Here is an 18857-nt window from a genome sequence, read left to right as displayed (position 1 = left end):
TTAGTACAAAAATCTACAAGAATAAAAATATATAATACACTAGCATTACCCACCCTTCTATACGGAAGCGAGATTTGGACATTAAAGAAAAAAGACATGAACAGAATCAAAGCAACGGAAATGAAATTTTTCAGGAGAACAGCAGGATATACTCTTTTAGACCGAAAAAGGAATGAAGAAATTTTAGAACAATTAGAAGTAGATTCAGTAGAAGAAAAAATCACCAGATACAAATTCAATTGGCTAGATCATGTAAGAAGAATGGAAAATTCAAGAATCCCAAAAATTATGATGCAATATAAACCTAGAGGATATCGTCGACCAGGAAGACCGTTAAGAAGACTGCTAGATGGAGCCGAAACAGGTCTACAGAGGCCTAATTCGTGAAGGATGATGATGATGATGATGATGATGATGATGATGATGAACTATATTTGCCTACGTCGTGTGAGTGTTTCGACTGGGAGCCAATCACGGGTATGACAGCTACGTGCTTATGTTTACATTAGGATTTTCTTACAGCGAAAACTGTATAGTTCATCTATAGAATAAGGATTTTTCCTATAAACCCTATCTTTTAGTGTTCCTCGTAAATAAAAGTCACAGGGTGTTATATCTGGGCTTCGTGGAAGGCACAAATTATTACTGATTAGTCTCGTATCGAAAATACGCCTCAATTCCCTCATTGTCACTTCAGCTGTATGAGCAGTGGCGGAATCTTGTTGGAAATAAACTGACAATCGTTCCGCATAAGAACACTACGTTTTCTCTTGATTTTAGATTCTTTACTGAGCCTGTTTCTTTAAGTCTTTTAGCGAGTCGTCTAATTGTTTTGGCGGAAGGCACAGGTCTGTTTGGAAACTTCATTCGAAATTTTCGTCTTGTATTCTCACACGACCTTCTGCCTTTTATGTACGTATAGTACATATACACACGTTCACAGTGAGAATTTGTTGCTAGGCATTACCTACATACACAATAATCACTAAACTTCATCCACTAACGTTGTACACTTGAAGAATCGAGAGTTTCATTACACGACTTCTAAGTACACTGAATGCCATACGGCTACTGGAGCTCGATTCCACGGGAGAAACGGTTAGCGCGCGACGGAAATCACGCATGACGTGGCCGACCGGCTGGCCGCTCTTTTCTGGGACGTATCACGTATGATAATAACAGCACTGTATCTACGGAATTTTGTGAGCATCTACGGATACGCGGATTTTTCAACTGACTCTACGAATTATTTTAGATCAGATTTTATTTCAATTTTTAAGTGAGAAACTCATAATGCTCATTTGGCATTCCATTTTTAGTAGTTTTTTCAGCACACTGTACCTTATTTTACGCCAGACGGCAATAACGACATCAACAACAATGACCATCCTTAAGGTGAAGAATTTATACGAAGAATCATCAATTGGGTGTGATGTCTGTCAATCAGTATTTCCAACTTCAGCAATAAGTCGCTACATCTAGCGGTTTTGAGGGGACGTCTAAGGACAAAAATTACGAAATAGCGACCAACGACTTTTCTAAGTTTTTTGTAATCATTTGACGACAAAGTTAGCGATTTGTACGTTTCTTTTTTATCTTTTTAACATATTTTTAATAATATGTATTTGCAGACATTAATTTGTTATTTTGACATTTTTAATATGATAGAGAAAATATTATTCTTCATACAATTTCAAAACTTATAAGAACAACTCTGCATGACGTACCATGACATCTTGGGTAATACCCTGCATTATCTTTCCTCAGGCGAATTCTTGACGTTGTTAAATGGTGCAGTATTTCATCAAAGTAAATTTTTGGATTGAGTAGTTGATTATTTTACGACGCTTTATGAACAGCTTAGGTTATTTAGCGTCTGAATGAGATGAAATGAGTCCGGGGTCCAGCACCGAAAGTTACCCAGCATTTGCTCATATTGGGTTGAGGGGAAACCCCGGAAAAACTTCAACCAGGTAACTTGCCCCGACCGGGAATCGAATCCGGGCCACCTGGTTTCGCGGCCATACGCGCTAGCCGTTACTCCACAGGTTTTTGGATTGAGGTGTGTCAGCAAATATTCTGCCGAGGCTAACCCTAATAGCTATGTTTCCTATGGCTGTACTTCCTCTTTCCTCTCCGAATGCTGAAATAGAACGCCTGTTCAGCCAATATAACTTAGTGAAACCAAAATTACTCAACAGAATTCATATCAAAGTATAAGTGCTACACTTCACGCCAGGAACAACGTGAGAATTTCGGGACCAAATTTCCTGAAATTGTTCTGCAGAAGACTGGAAATAGTGACGCGTATTTACGTTCCACTTCCGGCCTATATGAATACTTGTCTTCTACGTCAGCAGCTACAGCAGAAGAGAAGAATAATTGTCGGCAACACTGCTCTCAATGGCTGGATTAGTGCATAGCCAGACTGCCGAAATGCCGAGCGAAGAAGAGCTATTATTATTATTATTATTATTATTATTATTATTATTAAGTCCACACCTGTGGAGTAACGGTTAGCGCGTCTAGCCGCGAAACCAGGTGGCCCGTGTTCGATTCCCGGTCGGGGCAAGTTACCTGGTTGAGGTTTTTCCGGGGTTTTCCCTCAACCTCAATGAGCAAATGCTGGGTAACTTTCGGTGTTGGACTCCGGACTCCTTTCACCGGCATTATCACCTTCATCTCATTCAGACGCTAAATAACTTAAGCTGTTGATAAAGCGTCGTAAAATAACTAACTAAAATAAAAATTATTATTATTATTACTATTATTATTATTGTTATTATTATTATTAGTATTATTATTATTATTTTTATTATTATTATTATTATTATTATTATTATTATTATTATTATTATTATTATTATTATAAATTTTACTTATCAAGGTTCATAACTATTTTAAGTAATTTAAATCTTATGTCCAAAAGTAAAGATTTTGATTTGTATGGAGGATAAAAGGGCAAAGTTATATGAAGGGTCATCGAAAAAGAAAAACATACATTCTGAAATGCAGTTCATATTGGAAAGAAGATCATAAATGGCTTGCTAAGAGCAAAAAAGGCAGTAGTTACGTTTTTTAAGCTTGTCAGTGTGACTATTTAATTAGTTGTACCGAAATAAATCGACACGAATAGAGCCTCAAAATCTCCGGATTTTTGTAGCCAATCTCGGAATTTTAGAAGCCATCTGCGGATTTTGGGGCACAAATGTTTGGCAGCACTGAATCAATGGGAGTCAAGTACCATCAGACGAAATGTTGCGCCGCTCCGTGTCGCGCCGCGTCTGATTCTGTGTGCGCCCGGCCGTATTGATCACAATAAAAACTTGGCGAGTTCCTCTGTATTTTGCAGCAAAGAGTATTAGGATAAATTTGTTGCCTGATGATTAATAGAACTGAAATTCCAAAACGTGTCGTCAATTTTTTTTTTATCCACCGGTCTTTGGACTGAGCGAGTTTTCAAGTGACATTCACAATAACACAAACTTTTAAACAAGAATTGGCATTGTTTAGAAGAAAACAAGCTTAAAAATAATATGATAGAAGTCTCAAGCAATCATATAAGTTATATGTTGTTTAGTCAACTCTACGAAAAAAGGTCTGAACCTGACCATTTCCTTTTCAACTCATACCTATATATGTATAAAAGATAAAAAATTGTCAAATAGACTGAGCGAGTTTTAGGATTACACTCTTCAATAATTGTCCTGGTGATAGTGTCCGTCTAGGTCACAACGTACATAATCTTCTGCAATTAGCAATAAGCGAAGGAAATGCACGTAATTCATTTTCTATTTCAGTGCGCAGACGATGATCAGAGCACTTCCATGACTATGTTCAAAGATCGACCGTTAAATACTAAATTTAAACCAAAATCACGTGTCTGCAGAGGGAAAGCAATAGTTAGACTTTGTTCAATTTTTAACGATTTCCAGCCTTAGTTTCTACTCTCGCCCTTATTATAACATACAGTAGTCATGCGATGGACTTGCACCACATGATATTTACGATAACTGTGAAAATATTATTTCAGTGCGTGATTTAGCTCAATTAATCTCATGAGTCGCTATTTAGTTTTAGTTTTTTTCCCCTCTATAAGGCCGGGAGTGGAACATCCCTGTGCACCGTGACCTGAGGCATATTGTGCGCCCCTGGGATGAATTGCAAGCCCACCGACGCCACCTACGCCGAACCGACCTAACCGCTAACACCCTGACGAACAGTCCCGCCATTCTTCCAAATCCGTGAACCATTCCACGCCAACAGCCCCTCCCACATTCCCCCCTCAAACGGTCTGAGGTGTAAGCCCCCTCTTCCGTCGGGAGGGAAGTGGGTTCCGCTACTGACCACCAGCTACATATCCACGGAAGCTGGCCGAGAGAGTCAGCGGCTTCGGAGGGCCGCCGCAGAAGCGATCTGAAAACCAAGTAAGACAACCAGAACAGTGTTGCCAATTCAGCGGTTTTCCCGCTAGATCTAGCGTTTTTCGGCGTTAGTTTAGAGGGTAAAATTTATGAAATTTGTATTGCTGATATAGGGATTTAGCGGGTATTTTTAACACTCACAGCGGCAAAATAATATAATTTTACATTGACAATATAGCAATTTAGCGGTTTCTGCACGACTTCACTGCGGATTTTTAAGAATCTAGTTGGCGACACTGAACCAGAATAAGGAAAGGATGATGAGGAGGAAAGAAAGTGGCGAGAATGAGTGGGGTTCCATACGCCTGATAAAGTTACCTGATATTTATCCACAGGAGTGAGGGAAAAATCTCGAGAAACCTAACCCAGGCAACTCGTCCCAAGCGGGGAAACGAATCCCGGCCCGCTGGGTTCGGGAGCGAGGAAGCTTCTACGAGACCGCATCGGTGGACTAGTTTTGCCTTAGTGTAGGCTTACATTTATTTTACATCTCGTTAATGTATGTCAAACTGTAACCTTAATACTGTAATATTGTAAAATAGAATTGCTAGAATAGGAGACAGGATAGTAAGGAATAACAAATTATATTAATAATATGTACAAAAATATTTTAATTGAATTAACGTTATAAGCAGTGCCGTTTTAACGCATGGGAACGCTGGCAGTTACCCAGGGGCCCCACAAGCATAGGTACCCATGCTAATAGGCCTATGCACAAACCACAATTTAACAGATTTTTTTCCGTCCACGCCTGTGGAGTAACGGTTAGCACGTCTAGCCGCGAAACCAGGTGGCCCGGGTTCGATTCCCGGTCGGGGCAAGTTACCTGGTTGAGGTTTTTTCCGGGGTTTTCCCTCAACCCAATACGAGCAAATGCTGGGTAATTTACGGTGTTGGACCCCGGACTCATTTCATCGGCATTATCACCTTCATCTCATTCAGACGCTAAATAACCAAAGCTGTTGTCGTAAAATAACCTAATAAAATAAAAAATAAAAAAAAAACAGATTTTTCGCATCATCCGCGTCAACATTCAAAGCTCCCGTTAACTCGGCATGAGTAGAAAATTTAATAGCCTACTTGTAGAGGAGAATTGGCATGTCTTCCTTCATTCGGGAGACTACTTATTTCCATTGTTTTTTTTTTACTTGCACTGTTATTGAAAGGAAATATAGTAACGGATTCACAGGAGGCAATTAAAAAATGGGGAAAACAATAATTTTATTCCTGACAATGTGCGTTTCTATTATCGGAAGCAGAGCCTCTGCTGTTGAGTTCCAAGAATTATATTTGTGTGGTGAAAGTTAACAGGAAGTGTAGACCGGGATTACTATCAACGTTCGTTTGCGTTACGTTTCGTTACGGTGAAGTTAGTTCAAGTTTGAAAAATACAAGCTTTATCTATTTTATTACGGTCAACGTTATACTGAAAGAACGCAAGACGGCACTGATTCAACATTGCCAAACGCAAAAAAATACGTAAGTTGAACGTCATCCTGTCAAGAATGAGAAGAGCGGCGACGCGCTGCTTTTGTTTCTACCCCTTCTTCCGTTGTAAATGCGGCCATATTGCTACTGAAATATTAAATAAAATATTAATTTAAGATTACGTAAATGAGGGACTATATTTTGATTGAATGTCCCCGATCGCATATGGCATAATAGTACAGGTCTCCTACAAAAGATCTTTTCGGTTTCGAACACATGTAATTTAAGTTCTATTAATCTGAGGTGCACGAAAATAGTACCAATGGAAAGAGAAACTCAAAACGTTTAGTTCCTTACCTTAAAGATGTTCAATGTGCCCTTCCCCTTAGTAACACGGCAAACATCAAGCCTAAAGTCAAGTTCCAAGTAGGTACGCGGATTTTCCTACCCCCAGAGTCTGGAATAATGTCTGTTCACCTTACCAGAAGGATGAAAATTGGCTTCGCCAGATAACATCACGCAAAGAATAAATTCATCATCATTTTCAATAAAATTAAAGTCTGCATACTTATACAGAAATATCTTCGTAGCACTTTGCCCTCTGGTTTTAGGGTTTGCATTAACGTATGAAATATTGCAACTGCTTGCGAAAAAAACTTGCCTTAAAATATTAGTGTGTACCATTTACAGATTATAAGCCCACTGGGTGGATCTGCACCAAACTTTGTTCGGTAATGCCGTTGCACATTAATAACCGATTGATTGACATGAAAATCAAGCTTTTCTGTCCTCCATAGCAGTCATTTCGCCTCAACAATGAACAAATTCGTTTATATGCGCCAACGAGTTATAATATGATAGAGAGGCACCATACCTTTCATAAGCTCTCCCTGTGGATGCTGGCGTACTATGGACCGCCATTTTTGTTTGGTTATAGAAAAGCAGAATGTGCTATGCTTACCACGTTTTAGCGTTGTCATTTTGGTGTAAAATAATTTTTAATGCTGCAGTTATATGCTGTGTTCAGCATATAACTGCACACACAGAACCAACAAAACAGAAGATATACCTATCTTATTTTAAGTAAAGGCTTAAGCTTCGTAAAGCATAGTTCTTTTGGTGTAAATTATTTAGTAGGCTTACACAATGTACGCATGGACATGTCAGTAGGCCTGTACATAATTTAATTACAATGAAATTCTTGATACGAGTAAATATGAAAATAAATAGTCCTTTAACACCACCTTAAATTTCTTATTACAAATTTGAAATTATGTCAAGTGGTAATTTGGTTATAATGTTGCTAAAGGAAACAACGGAAAACTTTAACTCACAAGATGTTAAATAGTTTTGAATGAATACTTCATTCCATATTCTTGTATGATATAAAAAAGGTAAAGGTATCCAGTAACATGCCATGAAGGCACTTGGGGGGCACGGAGGTAGAGCCCCATGCTTTCCATGACCTCGGCACTAGAATGAGGTGGTGTGGTCGGCACCACGCTCTGACCGCCTTTTACATTCTTGTATGATATAGTTTCAATAATAGTATTTATTATTATTATTATTATTATTATTATTATTATTATTATTATTATTATTATTATTATTATTATTTTAGTATTGTCACCATTCCATATTATTCCGCCGTAACATATTTTTCTAATACCGCTATGTTATTTATGGTGTCCGAAACAAAGTTACCATAAAATGCAATGTTTATCATAAACAGCTGACTGTCCGGCGTATGCATTTCAGTACTCATCATGGCCGGCAGAATGTTACAGTTGTCACGAACGTTAACTATTATACAGAGTGGGCCATGTCACGTTACCACCCCCATAATTTATTTCAGAACTAAGTAACTAAATAACAACTACGACTCATATACATACACATATCGTCGTTGTTCCGGCAATAACTCCTATGTAACATATTTTCAGAATTTTGCTCTATTAAATAACTTATATAGTGATTCAGCAAATAATAAATCTTCTATATGTAATTCTATTTCTTTCTTTCGAAAATGTAAGAATTCACAGGCTCCTATGCACTACTGCCATAGAAGAATAAATGTGTTTCCTCTTCCTACTGAAAAATTTCATATTTTGCACGCAGGAGTTATTGCAGGATATTATATTATTTACCCATAATATCTGTATGTGCACCGTCATTATCATGACATAACTGAATACGACGCCATGTTCGACGAGGGGTTTTGCGTAAACAATCTTCTGTCATATTCCTGAATTTTTCTGCCACAACAAAATTGAAATTGATTAATTTCAAAATATTAAAATATTATGGAGGTAACGTGACTTATGGTCCTACCTATACACATCCTCTGAACTTCGGTAGAAGTTCAACGTACGTCCGAAAGCAACGTAACGTAACGCTAACGAAAGTTGATGGTAATCCCAGCCTAATAATGTGAAGTGAGGAAAAGGAAACTGTAGACTTATTACGTGTTAGGGAAATTCGTAAATAATTCATTGAGCAGAAATGAAACGTAATGTTTTGAGTACTGCACAGAAGTGAACACAGTCAGAGGCAGAAGGATTAAGCGATAAAATTGAGAAGTGGAAATTATCTTCCTTACAATTCTTTAGACTGATATGCTTGAAAGAGTAGACAGAACTAATCCTGCAGCCAGAGGATGTGATTGTCGCAGTGCATCTTCTTCTAAAAATATAATTTTATTTATTTATTTATTTATTTATTTATTTATTTATTTATTTATTTATTTATTTATCTATCTTTTATCTTTTACCTATACACAACCTCAAAATTAAAACAATTAACTTAGTGCAAAATAAAATTAAATCTAATGAAGGAACTAAACAAAATCCTTAAAGAACTAAAAACTAAGACCTAAAAAGAGGCATGATGCTTCTCGCTTCCCAGTATCTGGCACATTCAGTCAGTGATTTTAGAGCTGGGCAGCGTTGGAGATGATCCCTATTCATCGCTTCTTGAAGGTCACAAAGGGTACAGGTTGGATGTTGATAAATACCCAAACGGTATCAAATCGTTCTTTTAAGAATGGACCCATAAAGTTAAATGTCTTGCAGTGGAATGCAGGAGGGCTTTCCCAAGCGAAAAGGACAGAATTAATGCTCATGTTAATAAATATAATTATATAGCATTACCAATAATTGAGTCTGACATCCGAGAATGTTCATTGTCGACGGCTTTGCACCAATACATATTCATACTAACGACGTTCGATATGTAACACTATTTAATAAGGGAATAAAAGAAAGATTAGCGTTGATTTGCGTTTAACTGTGAAACGTGCAAAATGTTAAATATAGATTAAATAATTGTTAGTTTTTTATTCCTGCGCTTAATGAAAATTTTCTTATAGGAATATGTTTCTTTTTGTTCTTCAAAATAACTTATGCATAGTAATTGCTTTAACAAATTGCCCAAATTATAATTTTAAATGTTCTTTGGGGAGCGCAAAAGGGTTCCGACTTTTATGGGGTGCTTGCACACCCTTTTCGCACCCCCCCCTAACGGCGTTCCTTCGCAAATGTTTGTGAATTTAAATTAAATGTTGAGTGGTTCGATAAGCTGATGTCTAAATACCCTATATGTCATAAGCTTATCACAAACATAATTTTATTTGAACTACATAGTAGTATTAATGGTACATGATGAACGTTTTCGGCTACATAGAGCCGTCTTCAGATCTAATAACACATTGATTAAATATAATTAGAAAGCGATCTGGGTGCAAGTATATAAATACAGATTAATTATATTAGACTACAATTAAATATTTAAAAAAAATTAAGGGTTAAAATTTACATAGTAGATATATAAAAATGGAATTATAAAATCATGTAAAACACATTCAATTCAAATGTACAAACGTAATGACATATATGTGGTTACATACGTAAGCCATATGTTTTAACTGTCAACTTATTTATAATATTTGATTAATGTCTAATATCATTCATTTGTATGTTAATACTTGCACCCAGGTCTCTCTCCAGTTATATTACATCAGTGAGGATATACGTGAAGCCACAGATGAACGTAAATTAACATTACTGACATTACTTGACTTCAGTAAGGCATTTGATACTGTTGACACGGACCTTCTATTATGTAAATTAAGACTTCTGAATCTTTCTGAAAGTTCTGTTACTTGGTTTGAATCCTACCTTCGCGAACGTCAACAATGTGTCATTGCATGCGATTATTCTTCAAGATGGTGTGTCGTGAAATCTGGAATTCAACAAGGATCAGTTCTCGGACCTTTACTCTTCATGATTTATATTAATGACGTGACTAAAATGATAACACTGCAAATACCATATGTATGCTGACGACTTGCAAATTTATTTGCATTTCCACCCTGACGAGACTAGTGACGCAGTAAATAAAATAAACGAAGACTTAAATTCGATTTCACTGTGGTCACACAAATTTGGATTAAGGTTAAATCCAGAGAAATCGCAAGCAATCGTAATGGGACATAATCGTCTACGAAGTACTCTTGATAGTGGTACTATAACACATATAACATTGAATGGGATTATTGTTAAATACAGTGAAACAGTTAAAAATCTTGGCATTTTTATGGATAGCGATCTAAATTGGAACACCCAAGTAACACACACTTGCAAAAAAATATTTTCTCAACTTCACTCTTTGTTTCATATGAAAGAATTTCTATCACTTAGTCTAAAAAAGAATCTTATTCAGACGCTTGTATTGCCCCATTTTGATTATTGCGATTCCTTACTAACTAATGTAAGTTCACTCTTAGCTGAGAGACTACAACGTGTTCATAATGTGTGCATACGATTCATCTGCAATACTCGTAAATTTGACCATATAACACCTTCCCTCCAGTTACTTTCATGGGTGCGTCTGAAGGAACGAAGAACAATACATTCACTGTCTCTTCTATTTAGAATCATGCATACTTCTACTCCGAATTATCTCTTATCGCGCTTTCAATTTCTTACAACTCTTCGAAACCGATATCAAGCACTTCTTTCTATCCCTCATCATAGAACGTCTCTATACTCATCCTCCTACACTGTAGAAATACCTCGTCTCTGGAATTCGCTACCTAATGATGTCAGGGGCTGCCGGACTTTATCACAATTCAAAATTAAATTGGAAAATTTTGTCTTGTTTAATGCTTTTTAGATATTGCTAGAAGTGTTGATTTGTGTTTTTTTTTTACTCCAGATTAAAATCTCAAGTTTCTTGTTTATGTTAGTTAATTAGGATACAATTAATTATACTTAAACACTCATTTAAAGTTTGTGTGACTGCAACCTGTGTATATTTTTGTGTGACTTTACTTCGTTTATAGTGTTTTTTTTTTCCTTTTTATTTCTGTTATTGTATTTGTATTCCTGGTGTTGTGGAAGAGAAGGCCTGATGGCCTTAACTACACCAGAATAAATAAACAAATAAATAAATAAATGTATTAATAAAGCTTATAAAGTTTATTAGATCTGAAGCCTGCTCAATGTAGCCGAAAACGTTCATCATGTACCATTAATACTATTATGAAGTTCAAATAAAATTCTGCTTGTTAGCTTTTGACGACCATTGTGTAATTTATAATATATGTACAAATGTTTGAGTTGAACACTTGATCAATAAGAAATAATTAATGGTAATGTAATTTCATCAAGTGCATCTGTGTTATCTCCGTCAGTATGATTTACCAACCAAGTATAACTTTTATGTCAAAATTTTGTTTTCCGAACTCAAGGATCATGTTATAATGTCCAAGCGTTTGTATTGGCTAATCTTTGATGTACTGTACATCACGTTTTTTTAATATCAGAACACTGATTTTGTTGAAAATACCAATAAATGAAGGCTACGTTTACTTTATAGATAATTTACATTTTACTCGTATGAGCCATTGACTGATTGTGTAGGCAGGGCCCAGTACACTGCTTTGCCCGGGGGCCAGTAATGCTGTTAAGACGGCCATGGCTATAGAACTTAGCATATCAAACGCTTCAGTAGTAAAATAACAGAATAAAACAAACACCACCATTAAAACTCTCCTGGAATAAATTTTCCATTCATATGTTTTGTGTATGCTGTGCCAGCAGCGTTGAAATCTCGCCAATTCCTTGCAGTTTGATTGGAACGTGACGCGGAACGAGAATATGGCGGACATCAGTGGACTGCAGATTGCGTATAAGGCTTGGCGCCAGATGCAGGAAGGCGATTCCCCCGACCCTCGTTTGCCTGGGATCAACCTGAATCCCAGACAACTATTCTTTCTAAATGCAGCACAGGTACAAAATAGTGGATTTACAATCGCCTACTGGCGTGTATGTATGTATGTATGTATGTATGTATGTATGTATGTATGTATGTATGTATGTATGTATGTATGTATGTATGGTTGTATGTATGTGAATCAGAATTAGAGTCTGGCGGGGCGGAATAGAAGGCCAACTCGCCTTAGCTCTGTCAGATTAAATAAATAATAATAATAATAATAATAATAATTATTATTATTATTATTATTATTATTATTATTATTATTATTATTATTATGTGTATATATGTGCGTGTGTACAGCCGTCAAAAGAAGAAGTGGCCGCTCTCTAGAAACTATCCTTCGGTATTTTCGCTAAAATTCGAAGATAGGCGATGTTACATGTAGTTCGACCACATGGTCTGATATCTACAGTTATAATTAAAGTGTTCTGCGTGTTACTGTTCTAGCGTAATGGTAGCGTTCCGGGCTGGTATTCGTGAGACCGTACGTTCGAAAGCAAAATTGTGCTTTTTATGCTTTTTTTAAGAGAGAGAGAGAAAATATAATTGTTCCTGTCTCTTTTATGACAGTTTTATTAATTAACATAAGGTTCATGAATGTATTATGCCAAGACTTTATCATTATTTATTATGACATTATGGCTACAAATGGAAAGAAAAAAATATTTTATTCTCAAGAAAAATATACTTCGTGGCGTAAACAAAACAACTTACTAGCTTCTGCCTTACAAAATTCAAACAATTGAAAGTTCAAAACACAAAACAAAAAGCCACGATTCAATATTTAGTCCATCTTCCTCACATCTTGCAGTCGAGTTGGCATGGAATCGACAAGTCTTTTCAAATAGCGACTGTTTTCAGCCACAGCATCCCAAGCATCCTGGATGAGCTTGCATAAATCATTAGGATGCCTTGGAGGAAGTTTCGGCCAATTTTTCCGCATATGTTTCTTTGCTTGTGGCCCATAGCTGGTGGAAGAACGTCGGAATTTAGATCTTAACGTCTCAGGTTCAAATCCTCGTCATTTCTTTTCATTTTATTGTGTTGCAGGATAGTATAATGACGGTAATAATATAAGAATAAAGAACTAATACTAGTATTATGCAGCTATATTATTCCAAATCTAACATTAAATTAATAGTATTTATATCGCTAAAGAACGATAACATAATATATAAATAATAATTGAATATAATTATATCGCTAAAGAACGATAACAAAAATATAAATGATAACTTGAATATTATTTATAACGCTAAAGAACGATAACAGAATTATAATTTTAATATTATTTGTATCACTAAAGAACGATAAGAGAATATAAATGATAACCTGAATATTTTTATTTCACTAAAGAACGATAACAGAATATAAATAACTTCAGTATCATTTATATCGCTAAAGAACGATAAAACATATAAATGATAACTTCAATATTATTTATAACGCTAGAGAATAACAGAATTTAAATGATAATTTGAATATTATTTATATCGCTAACGCATTATAACAAAATAAAAATAATTTGATTATTATTTATAACGCTAAAGAACGGTAACATAATATAAATGATAACTTTAATATTATTTTTATCGTTAAAGAACGATAAAAAAATAAAATGATAACTTGAAAAAGGCTCGAACTCACAATCTTCGTGTCATAAAGCGCGGACTCTACCGCTGCTTTACGAGACGTAGATACCAACGATTCCATTGTTCTGAAACTGCTTCTACAAGGGCATGCGTTGTGTAACATCACGTGACCAGAAATGGACTTAGAAAATATTCGCTGTTCACGAATGCGGCCACTTTTTTTTTACATACGTTAATACGGGGTAAATCCGATCAAAATTTTCAGTTTTCTAAGTATTAATCATATAAGGTTACATTCTAGCGAAGCGGGTTTTAATTTTATAATCTCCTATTTTTTGGAATCCTGTGTACCGAATATAAATATTCTCCATTGTTTTCAACTTCATTTTTTGAAACTTTTATTTTTGATCGGTGCCACCTCAATATGAGAGGTGAATCTGATCACACATTATTTTATCATTTTAAATCGGATGCATACAACTCATGTGTGAAAACGATCACTAATTAAATTTAAATTTTAAAATGTTTTTTTAAAGAATGTTTCAACATTTATAACAAAATATATCTATAATAAATTCATAAATGTCTTAATAAATATCTTAGACTTCAACATTAAAGAATGTGTAGTCTTCTACTTCAGACGAAGGTTATATAAAAAAATGTGCGCGCGTGATCGGAGTCACCTGACAAAACAACAACACTACATTAAAAAGGGCTTTAAATGAAAATGAAAATAGTTTATCTCTAATAATTTACACTATCCCTTAAAGTACTCCTATTAAATTAAATATCGTTTACTTACACTATTAACAAAATATGTAGTGAAGTACGGTACAAGTTTTCTACTGTTCTCCAACCAGGAGATAAACTGTGAAAGGAATGTGCTTACTATTGCGTCATCTATTGGAGCGAAGTAGATAGATAATATTATCGTTATAACGTCAGTTTAAAAACCGTGCGCTCTCCTGCATATGTTATTTCCTATATGGAGGGATTAAAAGACCAGGAGATTAACAGTGATCTAATTTTGTAACTAGGGTAGTATAAATATGTGTGTAACAATGTTATTGTTTGTGCTGTGAGAGCGAGCCAATAGAGATACGAGTACCCACGTGTGTGACCTTATGACATCTTATGACATCAACATTCATTCACAGCATTACACCGCTCCGTTTCATTCCGCAAAGACTTTCTCGTGGTTGGAGCACAGCAGAGGAATTTTCAAACACAAAAATGTAGCGCACCTCGGAATCCTTCTCGCTACTGAAAACAGTGAGTAAATATCAATTGTTGCTGACAAATTATATTTCTTAGAAACATGAGTGTCAACAATGCTTCCAAATTACCAGCGACATCTGTGCACCGTTCTTTATTCAAAAGAACATAACTGATCGGTTTCATAATACTATATCGGATTTACCCTTATTACAGTACATGTATATTTTTTTAATAATTTTCCCATATAAAAAGAAATTGGGCTTTGAAACATACATGAGAAATTAGAAAGCGCTTGTGTCATTACTAGGGCCGTGACATCGGTATATTTGTATTAGATTGAAGGTGAACACACGACGCCGGACAGAATGTAGTCGATGTGTTTCAAGTACAGGCAGCGGAAGCTAATTTGACACACGCATAAGCAAGCACGTCCCGTGTTTTGTATATGATTATTGCGTATTATAAAATCAAGGCAATACAATTACTGTGTATAAGGGTTAATATCGGAAAGATCTAAAATGCTGGTGAGGTTGAGAATAATTGTTGGAAATCATACTTAAATTGCCACTAATGTGGTAAAACATAAGTCTGAAAAGATGTTTTATTTTTTAATACTTAGACTTTTACATTACAGTTTTAGAATACCGAAAACGTATATAGCGTACAATTTTGCTTTCCCTATATTTAACTCTTACATTAATTTATCTATCACATCTATTTCGTACCTTACTTTTCTTGCATGTTGTTTGACTGGTCTTGGTTCCTGCTGCAATAAACAAGAACATTCATTTTCAAAGTTTCAAATGAAAATGACCGCCGAGTGTCGGATAGTATAACTTGTAAGGGGAAAAACTGTGTTTACCATCGGCTGAAACCAAGGGCGCATATGTAAAATATCATCCATCATCCATTTCTACGTCAAGTTGATGACAATCGCACTTGTCATCTGACAGAACTGTTGCAATTTTGCATAATGAATTGAAACCAACGATTTTTTTTTGTATTAGACTACTATGTTCATTTTCACACACACCTTTTTGCTCATATCATCTTGCAGTTCATTTACTTTTGAGATGAGATTATTTACTATCGAAATTTGCTCCACCAATTTCACACCAGTCTTTTCGAGACATTCGATTGTAGAGGGGATAAATCCAAAATTAGATTAAATATATTCACACTGTTCTTTAATATTTGAGTCATCAAGAAGAGTTTGGGCATTACTTATGAAAACTGCATCATTTCCGTCAAACATCTGTATGACTCATTTTACTCTTATACACAGTAATTGTGTTGTCTTGATTTTATAGTACGCAATAATCGTATCCAAAACACGGAAAATGCTTGCTTTTCGTGTGTCAAATTTACTTCCGCTGTCTGTACTTGAAACACATCCGGCGTCATGTGTTCACCTTCAATCGACCTGAAACTAATGCAAATATACCGATGTCACGGCCTTAGTCATTACACAGTTATTCTTGAGCTGAATATTGCTCTCTAAAGTCATTGAATGTCAACCTGCATTTATCCTTCCTTCTATTCTAGACATATTGTTCGAGTTTGTCGCCAGAAGATTATATTCTTCTAGTGGAAATGGATTTCCATACACCGTTCCCGGAGCGGTAAGTAGCTAGTGTAAGAAAATTGTATACCTTTACTCCTTACATGTTGAAGTTAGTGTTTTTACGACATACTGCAAGGGTGGTGCTTATTTGCACGAATACCGGTACTACTTTTGATACACGTGAAATGTTTATCTCAAAATAGCTACCGATTTCCATCAAAGGGCAAAAAAGTATTTATAAATCATATAGGCCTACTTTCATTTTATTTCAGGCCTATGTATGTGTTGAAACGAACTGTTAAGTAGTTTTATTAGGCTACATTTAAAGCCAGTACGTGAACCACGGCCTTCTGCACAACACTACGAAATGAACTGCAAGATATCCTACGGTATACGCTTTGCTGCGACGGACACACTTTTTTTTAAAGCTTTTTATGAACTTCGCTACAAAATATTTAGATTTTTCCGCAATAGGCTATTAATATTATCAGCTTTAAATTGAGACATCACATAACCTCACAGTATGTAGAGTTTTCATAAAATTTTCTGCTACAGTTGAAATTAAATATATAGATGTTATCTTGTTTAGTATACAAGTACTGAAAAATAAAGCGATTTAGAAGCCTAAATAACAGGAATGTGTACTTCGGCCACCTTCACTAAGGCAAAGAGAAAAGACCATCAATAAAATTAACACAAAATTAATGAAAAATAAATGGAACTCAATTCAGAATTTTGATAAATCATAGTTATCTATTAATAGCAAAATAGAAAATAGCATTTCCATTGTCTCTAGCGATTGGCAGTTTCAATATCTTTCATGAAACTCCCCTCATTTTCATCTTCAGATGACAATTCAACTTGAACATCACTGACAGTCTTAAGTTGTTCGTAAAATTCGAACTGTTGTAAGCTAGCCCTGGTCTCTCTAAAGTGCACCGCTGTAGAGTAACGGTTAGCGTGTCTGACCTTAAAACGAGCGGGCCCGGATTCAAGTCCTGATTGGGACAAGTTACCTGATTGAGGTTTTTCCGGGGTTTTCCCTCAACCCACTAAGAATATATGGTGGGTAACTTTCGGCGCTGGACCCTGGACTCATTATCACCTTCATTTCATTTAGACGCTAGATAACGCGTCGTTGAAGCGTCGTAAGAGAACCAATTAAAAAAAAAAACATACAAAGGGTGACCACGGTGCTAGACAAAGAATGCTCATTTGGCGATAACAGCGTAAATATGCAAGATCTGGCTACATTAAGGAGTTCCTGATGTAATTCTGTAAATTGAAATCTATTGTTAGTGATACCACTCACATCACCTTTCACTCATGCAGTTTGCATAAATAATGGACCATATATAGCCTATGATTTGAATGAAACAGTAATTTCTTTTGCATCCTTCATATGACATCCACAGAATTCTATAGTTATTTATTATAATTATAACGTCATTCTTTCAGGGTGAATGGAATCATGATGAATTCGCCGTCCTTCGCAGAGGCTTTCAACTGCCCGATTGGATCTCCAATGAACCCAACTAGAAAATGTTCCACCTGGTGAAACTTCATGACTATTTTGTTAAATTGACATTTAGAGAATGTTATGATCAAACTGCCCATTACTGGAAATGTTGGCGACAATTATTAAAAATGTGCCATTAGAGACATGAAACGTTGAAGATACGATAATTATGGTATGCACATTAGAAGATCTGATCAACCTTTTTTTTTTAAATGTGTCTTGAAAACTTCAGGAATCGTGTTTCCAATATTCAGATCTAAATTTATGAAAGATGTTTGGAATTAAACTCTAATTTATTGTTAATGAAATAGTTAACATTTTCAACGTTATTTTATTATTACAAAGTTATACAAGTTTAACCACACATATATATATATATATATATATATATATATCCTATTCGTAATAATACATTTTTCATACTAAGATACACGCTTTAGGAACCCCCATTAAAATATTGTCTATCAAATTTTTCATCACTCCGTTCTTCCAGGTAGTGACTATATATTCATTATTTTTTGGATGATTCGAAGAAAAGTAATTCAATAGCAGTTAATATCAAAACAACCGTAAAAGTCTGGTCTACAACATTGACAGCAGACTAATTCAACGCGTGGATTCACAAATAATGTCTCTATACAAGTGTGACTATTTCGAAGAGAGGTTCTAGAAGTAATGCTTCGATGTAGGGGACGAATGGTCAGATGAGCGCATACAAGTGCGTCAATGGCTCCCAAGCAAACATTCTCATGGGAGAAGATAAAGAAGTTAATTTTTTTCTTCCACCATGTTAATAATGTCAAAACAAGTGGTTCTACAAATTTTGGCCACTC

The 18857-nt window shown here is 35.5% G+C and overlaps 1 protein-coding gene across 1 annotated transcript in view; it reads left to right on the top strand.

The window, feature by feature from the left end:
• The window catches only part of Nepl16 (Neprilysin-like 16), a 516822-nt gene extending 498436 nt beyond the window's left edge, over positions 1 to 18386 (top strand). The window contains exons 14-16 of the mRNA XM_069816363.1: positions 11981 to 12142; positions 16487 to 16563; positions 17964 to 18386. Of these exons, the coding sequence (XP_069672464.1) occupies positions 11981 to 12142; positions 16487 to 16563; positions 17964 to 18063 (339 nt within the window). The 3' untranslated portion in view covers positions 18064 to 18386. The remainder of the gene's footprint in view (positions 1 to 11980; positions 12143 to 16486; positions 16564 to 17963) is intronic.
• Positions 18387 to 18857: the final 471 nt, after the last annotated feature.

This window comes from Periplaneta americana, chromosome 17 (genome assembly GCF_040183065.1).
Source record: "Periplaneta americana isolate PAMFEO1 chromosome 17, P.americana_PAMFEO1_priV1, whole genome shotgun sequence".
NCBI lineage: Eukaryota > Metazoa > Arthropoda > Insecta > Blattodea > Blattidae > Periplaneta > Periplaneta americana.
The sequence above is the reverse complement of the archived record's forward strand: the minus strand, read 5'-3'. Positions and strand labels throughout refer to the sequence as shown.